General features: G+C 37.5%; 1 protein-coding gene across 1 annotated transcript in view; it reads left to right on the top strand.

Moving 5' to 3' along the window:
- The window catches only part of LOC143020643 (uncharacterized), a 101,363-nt gene that overhangs the window by 936 nt on the left and 81,663 nt on the right, over nt 1-18,764 (top strand). The window contains exon 2 of the mRNA XM_076177144.1: nt 11,309-11,504. Within this exon, the coding sequence (XP_076033259.1) occupies nt 11,310-11,504 (195 nt within the window). The 5' untranslated portion in view covers nt 11,309. The remainder of the gene's footprint in view (nt 1-11,308; nt 11,505-18,764) is intronic.

Below are 18,764 nucleotides of genomic sequence, written 5' to 3'. Positions count from 1 at the left end.
ATGCCCAGTTCTTCAAAAACAAGAAAAAATTACCGATTTAAACACAAATTTGGCTATTAGCCATGGCAAATGAGTTTTATGAGTAAAAATCTAAAGATAAGGCACCTATATATGAATATTTTGATGTGATATTCATGTATTTTAGCCTATTTTCTCCTGGAAATGCACAACTTTAAGATAGTTGATAATACGACAACCGTGCCTTAACACAGAACATATAAGCATGTTCTCTGATACTTAGTCATGTTTGTTAATGTCAAGATGATTTTGTGAGTGGGTGACCGCACACAGGAAAACCCAACCATAGAATTTGATATGTGGCTTATGTGTTTCTGGTGAGAAATGTTGTGTTATGAACGATGGTGTATATCATTTCTGTCGTATATGCGTACTTTTGAAGTAATTAAGTATTGAAGTTATGCACTTATGCCTACATCTCCCAAACGATGTGGGGCATGTGTGGGAAATCGAGGTTTTTTGGGGGGAAGACTAATAAATGGAGTAATGTGCGTTGCAAAACAGGTATAAAATGAACAAAAACACTTAAAAAAAAATTAAAATCATAAAAATCACATTTTAGGGCTAGAGTTCCACCTGACGTGAGCGGTAACCATGTTTGTTTTTCCCAATTTCAAAAATGCCTCGCTAGATCAGCCATATTTAGCGAAGTCCACTCCAGCCGCGCAAGACTTCTTAACCGTAAACTAACGTTATCTCCGTTAGGTTAGGTTAGTTTAGTTTACGGTTACCAACTCTTGTGCAAGTGGCTTCCCTAAATCTAGTGGTTATAGTCACAAATACTTACAGTCATTAGTAAACAAACATGGTGCCATGTGCGGTACCCGCTGAAATGGGATATTTTTGTTTTTTTATGTGTTTCTTTAGTCTTCATTTTATACCTGTTTTATAATGTGCATTACTCCATTTATTTGTCTTCCCCACCCAAAAACCCCGATTTCCCACACGTGCCCCCATATCGTGGCATTTACATACCTGGATGAAGAAATGGTGAAGAAAATTCTAATCACTCTGATAAGACCAAGATTGGAATATGCTGCAACGATGTGGTCACCAAGTACAAAAAAATGTATAAAAAAACTTGAAAGAATACAAAGAGCAATTACAAAATTGGCACCAACACACTCAAAACTATCATATGAAGAGACTAGCAAAACTTGAACTACAGACACAAGAGCAAAGAAGAGAGAGGAGATTTGATAGCTATTTACAGAATCATGAAAGGCATAGAAATTATTGATAGAGAGAATCTGATAAAATGGGATGATAGAAATACAAGAGGGCACAGAAAGAAAATAAAGAAAGACAGCTATAGAAGATATCTGAAAAAGAACAGCTTTCTTCACAGAGTAATAGACAGTTGGAACAAGTTAGATGAGAAAGTGGTGTGTGCAAAAACAATACATGAATTTAAAAATAGTTTAGATAAAATGAGATGAAGACTGGACACCACGAGCATAGCTCCCCTTCCTGTAAAATACAACTAGGTAAATACAATTAGGTAAATACACACATATATATATATATATATATATATATAAGCTTTGGTGAAGTCTACAGCAGTAGTAGCATTATTCAACTTATAAGAAGTACTCTCGATATTTCTAATGGTTCAACCACTACCACCTTGTCAAAAAGGATGATGGCACATTTGCAGGATGGGGCTATACTCCGTCACATCAGTAATACACATGGACACTCCCTCACCAGGCAACAACTAGAAACACAGACAACAATACTGTATCGAGAACAAGACAGAAGGAGATTAAGGATGGCTGAATCAATTTTTATTCGTCTGGATCAACCCTCCATCAATATCCTGCTACAGCCTGAAGCTTCTCTCCCATCAATGAGGAAACCCTACCAACAACCTACAGGGAACCCGTCGGTGCTCCGTGGGTAGCTACGTCGACTTCCTGTCCCAGAGCTTCTTCGCGGGCATGACATCTCCCCCGCCACACCTCATATGACTTCCTGTCCCAGGGTTTCCTCGCGGGCACGACATCTCCCCCGCCACACCTCATATGACTTCCTGCCCCAGTGTTTCTTCGTGGGTACAAAATCTCCCCCGCCACACCTCATATGTCATTCCTGTTTATCATTGTGTATATTGTAACTCCTGAAGATGACCTCTGATGGGGTCGAAAGATGTCTAGAGTAAACCATGTTCCTTGGAGATTCTATCAATACCCTGACCTCCAACCTCCGATCTCTCATTAGAAATATCGAGAGTACTTCCTATAAGTTGAATAATGCTACTACTGCTGAAGACTTCAACAAAGCTTGTATTCAGAATGGCCTCCTTCCAAAATATATATATATATACACACACACACCACCGAACGGACGGTGTAGAAGACGTTTCGTGGATCCCAAAGCAAAGGAAGTATCTATTGTATTTACAGGGTGGGGGGGGAAATTGCTCGTGGTGTAGTGGGAAAGTGAGGAAAAAGGAGAAGGGGAGGGATTACTGAAGGAAATGAGGAAGGGGAGGACTTGGTCCAAGAGGCCAGACGGCTTGTAAACAAACGCCGAACCGATGTTTTGGATTTCGATGATGATGGGACTAACAAAAATGTAAAGATTAGAAACATAGATAAGAGCAGTACAATGGAAGGTGAGGATAATAATTTCCAAGGATTTAATGAGGGGGCGGCGAATACCAACCTCCCCCGACTGGCAAAACTGGAGGAAAAACTTGAACAAATGACTGAACATTGGGAGATTTGGTTCGGTAAAATGTCAAAAATTGCAGAGAGAGTTGAAAAATTGGAAGAACTAGAGAAGGCGAACAAAAACTTAACTGATGAAATAGAAGAACTAAAAAGACAGTTAAGAGAAGTAAAAGAGGAGAATGAAGAATTAAAGAGGAATAATAAAGAAAACAAAGAGGCCATAGCTAAAGAAGCTAAGGGTTGGAAGACAATCCAAGAAAACAGTAAAGTTGCATTTACTGATATAATTAAACAGCAAATGAAAGAACAAACTAAAGACTCAGTTATCAAAGTGATGAGACAGAAGGAGAATATTGTAAGAGACTTAGCAGACAAAAAGAAATGTATAATTATATTAGGAATGGAAGAGAAACATAACCCAGATAGAACCTCAAGAATCAAACAGGAAAATGAAAAATTTAAACAGTTTACTACAATTAGTTCAGGAAGATGAACCAGAAATAATGAAACAAATCGAAGAGAAGTTCAGACTCGGAAAGTATAGTACAGATAAGACCAGACCAATTAAGATTAAATTCAGGTCACAAACGACGGCAGAGAATATCTTATCCAAAACAGGGAAACTAGCAACAAATGAACAATATAAAAAGGTATGGATAAAAAGGGAAATGAATAAAGAGGAAAGAGAGGAAGAAAAAAGAAAAGACTTGAAGCTAAGGAAAAAAACGAGAACAGAACAGAGTCAGAAAAAGAGAGATTCTATTGGAGAGTAGTGATTATGAAACTAAGGCAATTCGACATACAAGAGAAAAACAAAAGGGAAACAGAGAACACAATGGAAGTGGCAGAAAACTAAGAGTGTCTTACACAAATATAGATGGATTAATAACAGGATTGAATGAGCTGAATGATAATTTGAAGGAAAAAGAACCGGACATAATGGGAATTGTAGAAACAAAATAAAAAGGTCCACCACCACCCAACAGTGTAGGACATGATGCATATAAGTATTGGATTAGAAACAGAGAGACAAAGTAAGGGGGTGGAGTTATGTTCCTGACTAAGAAGGATATAAATGTGAGGTGGGTCACATATGGAAAGAATACAGTAGAGATGATTATGATTGAAGTGGAAGACAGAGATAAGAAAAGCAGAAAGTTTGTGATAAATTATGTGCCTCCAAAAACAGCCTCGTGGGAAGAGAGCGAACATAAAAGTATGTTAGAGGACACAAAGATAACATTAAATAAGATAATGGAAGATGGAGGAAGAATAGTTATGATGGGCGACTTTAATTGCAAAGAAATCTGCTGGGAAGAGATGACAGTAAAGGGTGGAGATGACTCATGGGGAAACGCTCTACTTGAGATGATTATTGACAATACAATGACACAGTGGATACAGGAGAACACTAGGTATAGAAATGAGGAAGAACCATCGAGACTAGACCTAATAATTACATCTGAACCTAGAATAGTGGACAAGATTGAATATAAAACACCAATAATTAAAAGTGACCACATATTGATTGAACTGGAACTAAATGAAGAAAAATACATGAAAAGAAATGAACAATATAGAAAAGGAAGAATGATGTATGAAAAAACAAACTTTGATAAAATAAGAGAATTCTTTCAAAAAGAAAACTGGGAAGAAATATACAAAGAAGAAACAACAGTGGAAGAGAAATGGAATATTTTGACAAAAATTTACAAAAAAGGAGTGGAAAAGTATGTCCCAAGACAAAAACAAGAAAAAAAATATGTTAAATGCTGGTACAATAAAAGTTGTAGAGAGTTAAAAGACAAAAGAGACAAAGCATGGACCAGATGGAAAAAAGACAGAAGGCCTGAAAAATTGAAAATATATACTTGTTATAGAAATGAATATGTGCAAACATGCAGAGAGGAAAAGAGAAAATATGAAAAAGATGGCATAGAAAAGTGTAAAGATCAACCAAAACTATTCTACAGATTTGTAAACAACAAATTGAAAAACAAACAAGACTTGGAGAAATTAAGATAGGAGTTGAATACACAGGAAATTGAAATGGCGGAAATTATGAACAAACATTTTAAATCAGTGTTTACAAGGGAGAACATACAACCTGAAGAGATCGAATGGAAAGAGAAAGTCCCTCCCATGAAAGAAATAGAAGTAACAAAGAACGAAATACTGAAACACTTGTGTAATCTTGATGTCAGAAAATCGCATGGACCAGATGAAATAGCAAACTGGATTTTGAAAGAATGCAGGAATGAACTGGGAGACAAAATACATAGCATAATAAACAGTTCCTTGAAAGAAGGAAAAGTTCCAGAAGATTGGAAAAAAGCAAATATAGTACCCATATATAAAGGAGGAAATAAAGAAGACCCTACCAACTATAGACCAGTCTCTCTAACAAGTACAATAGCAAAAATTTGTGAAAGAATTGTCAAAAGTAGATGGGTAAAATATTTAGAAAAAAAACAATGTGTTAAATCCAAGGCAATTTGGATTCAGACAAGGACGATCATGCGTCACCAATTTAATATATTTCTATTCAAGGCTAATAGATATAATACAAGAAAGAGATGGATGGGCTGATTGTGCATTTCTAGACCTAAAAAAAGCTTTTGATAAAGTACCACATAAGTTGCTTAAGAAATTGGAAACTGAAGGAGGAATACAGGGCAAACTGCTTAATTGGATGGAAGACTTTTTGCAAGAAAGGAAAATGAGAGTAGTGATAAGAGACAAACACTCAAAATGGGATGAAGTAATAAGCGGTGTTCCGGAAGGAACAGTTCTGGCCCCAATAATGTTTGCTATATATATTAATGATATGTATGAAGGAATTGAAAGCTATATGAGCTTCTTTGCAGATGATGCAAAACTACTGAAAAGAGTGAACACGGAAGAAGATTGTGAATCACTACAGAGAGATCTAAATAAAGTACATGAATGGAGTAGGAAGTGGGAGATGGAGTTCAATACAAAAAAGTGTAGTATAATGGAATTTGGAAAAAGTAAAAACAGAATAACAGGATCATATAAATTGGGAGAAGAAGGAATAAAAAAAAGTAGAAAATGAGAAGGACCTGGGAGTCATTATTATGAATAATATGTCACCTTAGAAACATATAAATAAGATTTTTGGAGAAACTTATAATATAATAAGAACAATCAAAGTTGCATTTACATACCTGGATGAAGAAATGGTGAAGAAAATTCTAATCACCCTGATAAGACCAAGATTGGAATATGCAGCAACGATATGGTCACCAAGTACAATTTTTTTTTATAAAAAACTTGAAAGAATACAAAGAGCAATTACAAAATTGGCACCAACACTCTCAAAACTATCATATGAAGAGAGACTAGCAAAACTTGAACTACAGACACTAGAGCAAAGAAGAGAGAGAGGAGATTTGATAGCTATTTACAGAATCATGAAAGGCATAGAAATTACTGATAGAGAGAATCTGATAAAATGGGATGATAGAAATACAAGAGGACACGGAAAGAAAATATAAAAAGACAGCTATAGAAGAGATCTGAAAAAGAACAGCTTTCCTCACAGAGTAATAGACAGTTGGAACAAGTTAGATGAGAAAGTGGTGTGTGCAAAAACAATACATGAATTTAAAAATAGTTTAGATAAAATGAGATATGAAGACTGGACACCACGAGCATAGCTCCCCTTCCCGTAAAATACAACTAGGTAAATACACACACACACACCAAGGACTACTATTAATAATAGTTCTTGAGACACACACATATGTTATATACATATACATATATATATATATATATATATATATATATATATATATATGAATGGTAAGAATGGAAAGATACGATTGGGAACAAGAGACTTCCTGACTGTAGTGGCACGGTCAGAATAAAAGGACACTTAGAAGTATAACTCCTTGTTCCACACACCATCTTAACAGCTTTCCTCCTATCTCATATATCTGCAAAACCTCTCACAGTGCCTTCCTGTCTATCCTGTCATAAGCCTTTTCCAGATCCATAAAAGCCAAAAAAAACATCCTTACCTTTTCCTATAGCTTTCTTGCATATCTGTCTTACCACATTAATCTGATATACACAACCTCTACATGTCCTAAACCCACACGGTTCCTCACAAATTACTCCCTCTGTTCCTCTCCTAATCCTCTCAGTCAAGGCTCTCCCATAAGCCCTCCCAACTACACTTAACAAGCTGATCCCTCTGAAACTACTACACTCACACTTGTCCCCTTTTCACTCATAAAGTGGAACTATACAAGTACTCCTTCAGTCCTCCAGCACTCTACCCTCTCTTAAACAAACATTAAATAACCTCACCAGCCAGTCCACCATAACTGTACCTCCTTATTTCAGACATTCTGGATGGCATCCATCTAACCCCAGTGCCTTACCTGCTCTCACCATCTTAACAGCTGCTATCATTACATCTTAGCGTTTCCCACTGCGACTAACTTTCCCTCCCCTCCTCCTTCACATTTAGCAATTCCCTAAAATACTCTGCCCACCTTCTTTCTACTGCCTTGTCTTCCATTATCATCTCTCCATCTGCACCTTTCACCTTTTCTTCTCTACTTGATTTGCCTCCTCTTCCTCTTAATTTCTTTCCAATTTATTTTTATCATATTTAAAATTTTCTGTCATACTCGTACCCCATTTTACATCTGCTCTCCTCTTTGCCTCCTTTATCTTATGCTTTACTTCTCTTTACTTCTTACCTCTCATACCAATCCCTTGTCCTAATTTGTAACCAATCTATGAAAGCCTGCTTCTTCTCTTCTACAACCTTCATTGCTTCCTCATCCTACCACTTGCTACCCTTCCTTCTATTTCCTCCCATCCTCCTTGTTCCACACACCATCTTTGCAAACCTTATGACTCCCTCCTTGAACCATCCCCATTCCTTCTCCACTCCTAGTTCTACTCTATCTTTCACTCCCTCCCACTCCTCTCTCAGCTTCTTCTTATATTCCTTTTCCTTTTCTTTCTCATTTAAGCAGTTCACTCTTAAGTACCTCCCTACCTTCTGCCCTTTTTCTCTTTCTCCACATATTTTCCACTCTCAACCTACCTTCCACCCAAATATGATCTGATATTCCCCCACTCTCTCCCCTTAGAACATGTACATCTTTAACTTTTCCTACTACACTCCTGGTTACCACTATATCCATTAATGCTCTCTCTACCACCCTCTCCCATGTGAATTTATGCTTGACTTTCTTCCCAAACATATTTGCTATCATCAACTCTTGAGACGCATCTCCACAGTCAACTCTCCACTACAATTTTTTCCTGGAACTCCACACTTCCCAATCACTCTATTGGTTCTTCCTACCCAAGCATTAAGGTCACCCAATACAACTACATTGACATTTCTCCCTAATCCCTCTGTGCACTCTTTAAATCCATCCAAAAAGCCACCCTTTCCTCTATGCTCTTCTCACTACCAGGCCCATATGCATTTACAAAACCCCACATCTCTCTTCCCAGCCTCACCTTCATCCATATTAACCTCAAAGAAACCTCCTTCCACTCCAATACATGCATACCTATCTCCTCACTTACTAGTATAGCCACCCCCGTCTTTCCCTCATCCTCTTTTCACTCCTGAGAACCTCCCAACTACACTCCCAAACTTACACTTGCCCCTCACTTTCAACTTCATTTCACTCAGTGCCAACACATCCTTCTTCTCACAAACATACTGCCTATCTCTTCCCTTTTACTCACATCTGTACCACATCCACACACATTAGAAGACCCAAACCTTAGGGTACTGGTTATAAAACTCCTAGACCCTCTTATGCCTTTACTTTTTTTTAGGAATGTCCCCTTTGTTGCTACAGGTAGCAGGATTCCTAGTCCTATCCCCTGTCCCATTTTTTGTCGCCTTGTATGACTCAAGTGGGAAGATTTGGTGGCAGCATTCTTTTCCCCCACCACAGAGTAGGCAAAAAAAAGGGAATGAATATTCAGAGAAGTGGTACAGGACAGTAACAAGGGGTCGGGGGACAGCATAATGGAGGGACAGTTGCAGTATAATGAAAGTGTCATCATTTCTCTATGAACAGAGTATTCCTCTATCACAGACAAAATTATGTGTGGCTCTGGTCCATAGGGGTGCCCTATATAGGCCTTAAAGTATCAACTGCAAGCTAATTTGCCACAATAACATGCAGCATATACCCCGAAGTACCACACAAAAAGCTACTAAGAAAAATTTAAACAATAGGTGGTGTACAAGGAAAGTTATTGGATGGTTGAAAGATTTCTTGAATGGAAGAAAAATGAGGTTGGTACTTAGAGACAAGAACTCAACCTGGGAAGAAATGATAAGTGGAGTGCCACAAGGTTCTGTATTGGCTCCAATAATGTTTTCCATATATATATAAGTGACATGGATGAAGTTGTAGAATATATGAACTTTGCAGATGATGCAAAACTACTAAAGAGAGTAAATACAGAGGAAGATTGTAAATCACTACAAAAAGACCTGGACAAAGTCTGGGAATGGAGTCAAAAGTGTGAAGTGAACTTCAACATCAAGAAATGTAGTATAATGGAATTTGGAAAAAAGTAAGAATAGAATATTGGGACAATATAAAATTGGTACAAAGGAAGCTAAAAAAGTCAACTCTGAAAGGGACTTAGGAGTAATTATCACCACTGACATGGCACCAGAAAAATATATCAACAATGGGAGAAACTTTCAATTTACTAAGATCAATGAAAGTGGCCTTTAACTACTTGGATGAAGAAATGGTAAAGAAAATATTAGTTATATTGATAAGACCAAGATTGGAGTACACTGCAACACTATGACAAAGATGGCACTAACATTCTCCAAATTGACATACGAACAAAGATTGGCCAAACTGGAACTACAAACCCTGGAACAAAAAAGAGAAAGGAGATCTACTAACCATCTAGAGAATTATGAAAGGGATGGAAGTCCTTGATAGAGATGATTTACTAAAGTGGGATAAAATAAAAACAAGAGGACATGAAAAGAAACTTAAAAAGGATAGTAATAGAAGAGATCTGAAAAAGAATAGCTTTCTGCACAGAGTGGATATCTGGAACAAATTGAATGAGGAAATGGTGAGTGCAAAATGTATGCAAGAATTTAAGATCAAACTGGATGCTGAAAAATACAAAAGCAGGTCACTACAAGGATAGCTCTCTTCCCATAAAATATAACTAGGTACAACTAGGTAAATACATTAGGCTGCCTGATGTATGATGATTTAATGATGCATCACAATACACACATTATAAGATGTAAAGTTTCAGCTGTGATACTCATTCTCTTTCACCCTGAATGTTGGTAACCACAGAAAACATGATCAAGCCAGTTCACAGGATACGGGGAGGGGTCACTCAGGTACATCTACAAAATAAATATAATCATGATGCTGATGCTGGCATCCATGTATATACCCACTTGTGCCTCATGATGCCAACATCAGCATAATCGTCTGTTAAGGGTTAAAGCAAAGTTTGATAAATGGAGATATAGAGATAGGCCCTCATGAGCACAGCTCCTACAATGTTCTGTGAGGAGGTTTTTGGTTTCTGGATGCAGGTGTCCAATTGGGGTGGTTTTTGTGCATTCTCTTGTTGATCTCAGTGCTCCATTCTATAAAGTTTGTACAATTGATTGTGTTGGTTTTTCTCATTGTTGAGAACCATGCTGTGGATTTGTAGTCAAGGATGGTTCTTATAAATTACTTGAAGATTGTTATTAGAGTTTTTCTGTTGTCCAAAGTCAATGCTTATAATGGATTTAAGTAGATGTGATTTCTTGTCAATTTTTGCTGTCAGGTCTGTGATATATGGGCTGAAAGTCATATGAGCATCAAATGTGAGGCCTAGAACTTTAGGGTTCTTTTCCAATGGAGGGATTTGGTTATTTAATCTTACTACTTTTTCACAGTTGCATGGTTTGAACAATATCATTGTTGACTGATTTGAGTTGAGGCTTCCATTCTATTGTATTTTTTTTTTTTACATGTTTTAGTGTATTGAAGTACACTTGGGTGCTCTTTGCTGCTATTTTATACATACTGTGTGACAACTGCAACTGCAAATGACAAAATCTGGGGGATTAAATATGGTGAATTTCCAGTATTTACACTATGTACATTATTTACAGTTTACATGTATTTTTTTTTTAATTGCCATATGACACATTTTACATAATTTTGTGTTTTATATTGGATTTCCCCCGATTGTCTGTTAGCTTGAAGGATGAGTGTACATATTGATATACTATCATAATCATATCATACTAGCTTTTATATATATATATATATATTTATAGATATATGTATATATATATATATATGTGTGTATATATATATATATATATATATATATATATATATATATTCATGTATATATATATATATATATAAATATATATGTATATATATGTATGTGTATATATATATATATATATATATATATATATATGTATATATATATGTGTATATATATATATATATATATATATATATATATATATATATATATATATATATACATGTATATATATATATATAATCAAGAATGTAACATGTTGTTTTGAAAAACAGGATGAAGCTACAATGGAGATCATTTGGATACAAATCAAAGGTTGTATTACTTTGCTCCATTGCAAACTTCATAAATGCTGCTGACAGAGTGCTCATGCCACTTGCCATAATACCTATGGCAAGTGAATTTCACTGGAGTCTATACTGGCAAGGATGGATATTATCTGCATTTGCATTTGGATACTTCACAAGTCAGGTGGGTAAAACAAGTTTTGTGCTTAAGTTGATCAAATGTATAAAGATTCAGTATCACACAAATACATGTCTTCATGTGTACATCAGTATATATATACAGGGTGCGGCAGGTATTTGAGAACGCATCTTCTAAGTGGTCTAGTAGTTTAGACACCATAGCTAACCATTCCTTTTCTTTTACAGCTGAAAATGGCACAATCAAATATTACCCAAGAAATGAAAAGGCATGCAGTTATCGCCTCTATAGCAGCTGGGCATACTAATTCTGAAATTGCTGCCTTCCTTAATGTTGCCCGGTCCTTCGTTTATAAGGTCAGAAGGGAACTTGTGGATGCCAGAGGCAATGTGGCAAGTACATCGCAACGTAAACAATATTCCCGACGATCGGATAGCATCAGAACATCAGAATTCATAAATGCTATTCAATCGGCAATTGATGAAAGCCCTGGGAAGTCCATGAGGGCACTGGCCAAGGATTTTCAAGTTGATGAGGCCACCATTCGACGTGTTGTTCACGAAGATCTCCGGTATAAGTCGTATGTGATCCGAAGAGGACAGTTCATGTCACAGAAGACATATGAGAACCGAGTCATCAGGGCCAGACGTCTTTTGAACAAGTTAAAACATCCTGAAGAACCAGGAATCCTTTGGTTCTTCTCTGATGAGAAGAACTTTGTTCAGGACCAGAAGGTGAATAGGAGGAACGATCGTTGGTTGTGTCAAACTGCAGGTGAAGTTCCAACGGTTATGCATACTAAATTTCCAGCATCAGTGATGGTTCTGAGTGTCGTGAGCAGTGAAGGCGATGTGATGCCTCCCTTTTTTTGTCCGCCAAGGACTTCGTGTCAATGCAGCTTCTTACACTGAAGTGTTGGAGACTGTTGTAAAGCCTTGGATGGATGGTGTAGCACGTGGCAGGCCGTACGTCTTCCAGCAAGACTCTGCTCCATCCCATACAGCTCACACAACCCAAGAATGGATGGCCACCAATTTTCATGACCACGTAACCCCCAACAAGTGGCCCCCTAGCTCCCCTGATGTCAATGCTTTGGACTATTATGTTTGGGGCGTAGTTGAGAGGGAGTCTAATCGTAAACCTCACAACACTATAGCATCTCTCCAAGAAGCCATTGTCGCTGCAATGGCTAACATATCCAAGAGTCAGCTCATTGGTGCTTGCCAACGATTTAGACGTCGCTTGGAAGATATCATTGACAAGGATGGAGGTTCCATAGAGTGAAACAGTGCATTTGCTTTGTGTTAATGTATAGAATACAATAAATGCTAATTTGAATATATACTAAAACGTTAATAAACCTTATTACAAACAATCTCCTTTGTTCTCAAATACCTGCCGCACCCTGTATATATATATATATATATATATATATATATATATATATATATATATATATATATATATATATATATATATATATATTATAAGTGTATTTGGGCAGGAGTTTTTCTCTAATGCATATATCATTAAAAGTGATGGCTAGTTTTTCATTATTTTCTTAAAGGTATTTTCCATATACCTTATTACAGATTTGTGTCCCTTAGAAAGGAAATTTATGACTTGGCTGTATGTAGTCATATTAGCTAGATCGTGATTTTGGGTTCAAGACCCTTCTTCAGTAGCTATAGGGATGTTCTATCTTGTTAGGATAATATCTAATCCAATGAGTATTATCAAAGTTCTAAGTTTTATACTAGAGTTTCTTACTTGCTAATCAATCACTTTGAGGGAAGTCACCCGGTATTTCTGGCAGTGACGAAATGTCATGTGCACTAGGAGAGCCTCCGGGTTCGTGTTGTGGCGGAATGTGACAAAACGCCATAACCACAAGCATGCCACATTCTGCCACAACTCGAACCCAAAGGCTCTCCTAGTGCATGTTAGCCAAAAATGCTTTAAGTGTATATTTCACACCTCAAATAAACAAGAGGTATGGGCAATTCATATTTTGGAAATGCAAACAAGAAAAAGGAGAGTAGTTATATGTATCTGCCACTCAATTGTATAAATTAGTGTTACGTATTCGCATGTACATTAAACTCACCTTTTTCTATTGCACATGGCCGTGATCATGGGAGCACGAGTTAAAGACAAGTTCACGCCTACAATTGTCCGTATCAGGGAAAGGCAGGAGTTCAGTCTTCTCTTGTTTATTCTGCTTAGCGAACATGAGGATTTTGCACGTGTGTTCAACACCAATGCTAGGCTTACTCTCTCTATGTGAGGTATGGCAGGCGACGCCGGGACCCCCCCTGGCGTCCCCCCATCATACCCTCGCTACATACCCCCTTGCTTATGCTTCGACTCTCCGACATCACGCATCACTCACACGCATACCAACCATCCAGGCACACTATGCAACATTCATGCATGCAATTTCGCCACATTAGCATCTACACGCCGACCACGGAACTGTGAACACTTTCGTTGTCACTGGGCCCTAAAGAAGAGGATAAACGACAAAAAAGGAAACCTGATTTATATTGTAGGGGAGGGGAGAAATTGTGGGTGTCCGTAATGATATCTCTGCAGTGCTAGTTAATTGTATTAAGATGTAATTAGCAAAAAATTAAGGAAAATAACGAAGAGTCTGACTCGAAAGGCAACTGCAAATCAGAGCCATCTGGTGACGTCATACCGAACTCTGATGTAAACAAACATTTCATCACTCCGACGACCACATGGGAATATCACAAAGATGCTTTTTCTGGATTTAGTAAGTACGAAAGCAGGAGTTTACGTCGAATCTGAGAGATAGAGAGGGAAATGAGCAAAAATAGGATGCGGTAGGAGAATGATAATTATGGACTTAAGAAACAAAATCATTGGTTTAATGGATTGCTTAGTGCAAGCAAACTTTGAGATCTCTAACCTGAGGAAAAATGACTTGGATCTAAGAAACGAGATTAAGGAATTGAAAAAGGATATAAGAGAGCTGAAGAGTGATAATGAAAAGAAGAGAACTAATGATACTACCAATAGTGAAAACTTAAAAAAAGAGGTAAACAACAAGACACAAGAAATAATTGAAAAAATTGAAGAGAACTTAGATGAGGAAAATATCCAAAAGATTAAGTCCACAACAAATGCAGGAAAATGCAAAAGACACAATTATCCAAGTAGTTAATGAAAAAGCGAATCTGGTCAGAGATACAGTGGATAGGAAAAATTGTATTGTGATATATGGACTAAAAGATTTGGGGGTAATTATCTCAAATGACTTGTCCTATGACAAACAGATAAACAAAATTGTCGGAGAATCCTACAAGATGCTAAGATCAATAAAAGTGGCATTTCCATATTTGGACAAAGAAATTATTATAAAATATTTGTCACACTGATAAGGCCTTGACTAGAATATGCGGTGACATTGTGGTCACCCAGTACCAAAAAGAATATAAAGAAAATAGAAAGAATCCAGAGAGCAGCAACAAAAATGGCACCTGCACTTGCAAACTTGTCATATGAGGAGAGATTGGCTAAACTGGAGTTACCGACTCTGGAGCAAAGAAGAGAGGTGACTTATTGACCATCTACAGAATCATGAAAGGCAAAGAAATACTTGATAGAGAGGACTTGTTAAACTTGGACAAGAGGACATGGAAAGAAAATAAAAAAACATAGCTACAGAAGAGATCTGAAGAAAAACAGCTTTCCACATAGAGTGGTGGACACTTGGAACAAACTGGACAATGAAATAGTGTGCGCAAAAACTATTCACGAGTTCAAGAGCAAACTAGACACTGCGAGAAACAAAGGCGGGACAGCATGAGTATAGCTCCCCTTCCCACAAAATACAACTAGGTAAATACAAATAGGTAAATACATGGAACCAATCTAACCAGGTATAGGAAAATACATAGAGAAGTTAGGTAGGTGTAGCTGCTGTGGTAAACATACTTATACCAAAGGCTTTTTTTCCCCCTTACACAGGGGGTAGCCAAAAAGAAAAAAGCATAGAAACCACTCCTACCCATTCCATCCCCTACATATTCCATTCCCCTCCACCCCCCTCCCTTCCTCTCATCTTGGCACCTCCTGGATGATGGGTTATCCCTGCATCCTGTCCACTGCCCTGTGTCAGAAGCAGTGTTGTAAGACATAGTACATCCACAGCAAGGCCACTTCATTGATTCGGCGATCCCCCTCTCCATCCCCTCATGCAGAAAAGGAGAAGACATGGAGAAATCCCTTTGGGCTGCGTCAAAGTATTTCTCATTCATACTTCCTCACCCCCCATCCCCCACCTACTCCCCCTCATGCATCACAGCATCATCCATACACAACCCCTCTCCATTCACCCCTATCTTCTGTCCCTTCCCGTCCTTCCTCAATGGACCTTCCTCTCTTTTGTAATGCCCCTTTTACCCCATCCATCCATCTCATCCTAGGACGCCCCCTCATATTCACTCCTTCCACCTCTGCCTTCCACACCTCTTTTACTAATCTTTTTTCACTCATTCTTTCCATGTGTCCAAACCATCCTAATACTCTTTCACCAACCCTATCTCCCAACTCCCTTTCCATCCCTGTTCTCCTCCTCACCTCATTTCTCACTCTAGCCTAGTAACCCTTATCATACTTCTCAGACATTTCATCTCAAACACATTGAAACTCCTCTCTTCCTCTCTTATGTTCCATGTTTCTGCCCTGTACAGTGGTGTTGGCACAATCACTCCTTCATATAACCTCCTCTTAGCTTCCATTCCCAGATGTCTGTTTCTCATTACACTTTTTAATCCCCCAAGGCATTTACTTGCTTCTCTCAATCTACATTCTTCCTCCACCCCCACTCCTCCCTTTCCTGTCACATTCGCACCCAAGTATCTAAAACTATCTACTTCCTCCAGTCTCTCTCCCTTAATGCTCACTTCCAGCCTGCTGTCACTCTCTCCCCTTGTACATCTCATCAACTAGTATTTTCTTTACCATTTCCTCGTCCACGTAGTCAAAGGCCACTTTCATTGATCTTATTAGATTGTAGGTTTCTCCAACTATTTTGTTTACATGTTTGTCTGGTGACATGTTGTTTGAGATAATTACTCCTAGGTCTCTTTCTGCATTTACTTTTGTAACTTACTTGGTTCCAATTTTGTATTGACCAGATATTCTATTTTTACTTTTTCCAAATTCCATTATACTACATTTCTTAATATTGAAATTCACTTCATTCTTTATACTCCATTTCCAGACTTTGTCCAGGTCTTCTTGAAAAGATTTGCAATCTTTTTTACATACTCTCTTCAGTAGTTTCATCATCAACAAAGAAGTTTATATAACATTCGATTCCTTCATCCATGTCATTTATATAAATAGCAAACATGATCGGAACCAACATGGAGCCTTGAGGGACTCCACTTATCATGTTTACCCAATTTGAGTTCTTTCCTCTTAGTACCACTCTCATTTTTCTTCCATTCAATAAGTCTCATCCATTCCAATAATTTTCCCTGTATTCCACCTATTTCAATTTTTCTCAGTAGCTTTTTGCGTGGTACTTTGTCAAAAGCCTTTTTTTAAGTCCAGGAAGGCACAGTTTGCCCAACCATCTCTTTCTTGTATTATATCTATCAATCTTGAGTAAAAGCATATTAAGTTTGTAGTACATGATCTTCCACTTCTAAATCCAAATTGGTTGGGATTTAGTATTTTGTTCTCTTCCAAGTGATTAGTCCATTTATTTTTTATAACTCTTGCAAATTTTTGCAGTTGTGCTTGTAAGGGATACCAGTCTATAGTTTGTTGGATTTTCTTGATCTCCCTTATATATTGGTACAATATTTGCATTTTTCCAGTCTTGTGGTACTTTTCCTTCTTTGAGTGAGAAGTCAATTATCTTCTGTATTTTATCTGTGAGTTCATTTATGCATTCTTTTAAGCACTTCCATACGGTGACGCCTACGTAGGTGGCATGAGGAGCAAGTGGGTACTCGATGATGCCGACGTCGGCATCTTGATTATATTCATTGTAGTCGTACCTACGTAACCTCCATTCTCTCTAAACTGGCTTCATCATATTTTCTATGGTTATCAAAATACACGGGTGAAAGAGAACAAACGATTGAGCACTGATTTTATTTTTTATAATGCAATTATTATGACGCAACATCGCACATCAGGCAGCTAATGCTGCCAGACGTGCGATGTGCCCCGGAGTGAAGAGGTTAATATCCAGTTTGCCATTTCTGTCTGGCCAATGTGACTTTCTGACATCAATTTTCTTTATTTTGTCCCTTATTTCTTTCTGTGTCACCATTATTTCTTTCATTTTGGGGGATCCATCTTGGTGACCATCATCCCACATTTGTGAGCTTTCAACTTTAAATACAGACTTAAAGTGTCCGGTCATTACTTCAGCCATTTCTACATCTGTGTATTCTTTATTTCCTTCACACAGTTACACTATTTCATGTTTGTCTTTTAGTTTATTGTTTACATATCTGTAAAATAGTTTAGGTTGATCTTTGCATTTTGCTATTACAGTATTTTATGGCTTAAAAGATGCACTTTTTTCCCTAAAAAATACCCTGAAAAATGCTAGTGCGTCTTCCAAGATGAATGTTGTATTGTAAGGCAACACCCAGGCTCAATTGAGCTTGGACACTTGACTGATAGCGACCTGGATTTGTATGTTGAGGCATTACACTATGATGTTAGCTTAAGTACTATTTAATTCAACCTTTTATATAATGTAAATTCAGTACTTAGCTGTTACAAGTATTTCCAATACCATAATCCTTCCTGGAGCCTACTCGGCGTGTGGAGAAAACGGGCTGCTCTTTTGTCTCATAGCAACACACACATGCATACACACGAATGCACGCACATGCCAGGTGCCTTTATCAGTTACCACCAGGCTATCATACGTGTCACAAGATTTTTTTGTCATGGAAATTATCACCCATGGCTAGTTCATCAAAACGGTTTAGTTATATCATCGCATACAACCTACAAGTTGTACGAAATGCCAAAGAACACTGTAACAGAGCAACAGAAAGACACTTTGGACCATGCATATTTTTGAAATTTTTAGTTTATTTTTATGAAAAACCACCCTTGGACAATGAAAAATGTATAGTATATTTACTAATCACCAACTAGTATCATTGCCATACAAACAAAATCGGACAAGTGATTTCATAATTTAAACTATGTCCAATACATGTCGTCCTTCCTTCTTATGTTTTTGTGTTCAGTGGTTAGGTATATAGTGAATGTGTTCTTGTATGAGAATGACTTTTT

This window comes from Oratosquilla oratoria, chromosome 40 (genome assembly GCF_046742065.1).
Source record: "Oratosquilla oratoria isolate Oo_2021 chromosome 40, ASM4674206v1, whole genome shotgun sequence".
In the NCBI taxonomy this organism is placed as follows: Eukaryota; Metazoa; Arthropoda; class Malacostraca; order Stomatopoda; family Squillidae; genus Oratosquilla; species Oratosquilla oratoria.
This window is presented reverse-complemented; position numbering and strand designations above follow the sequence as displayed.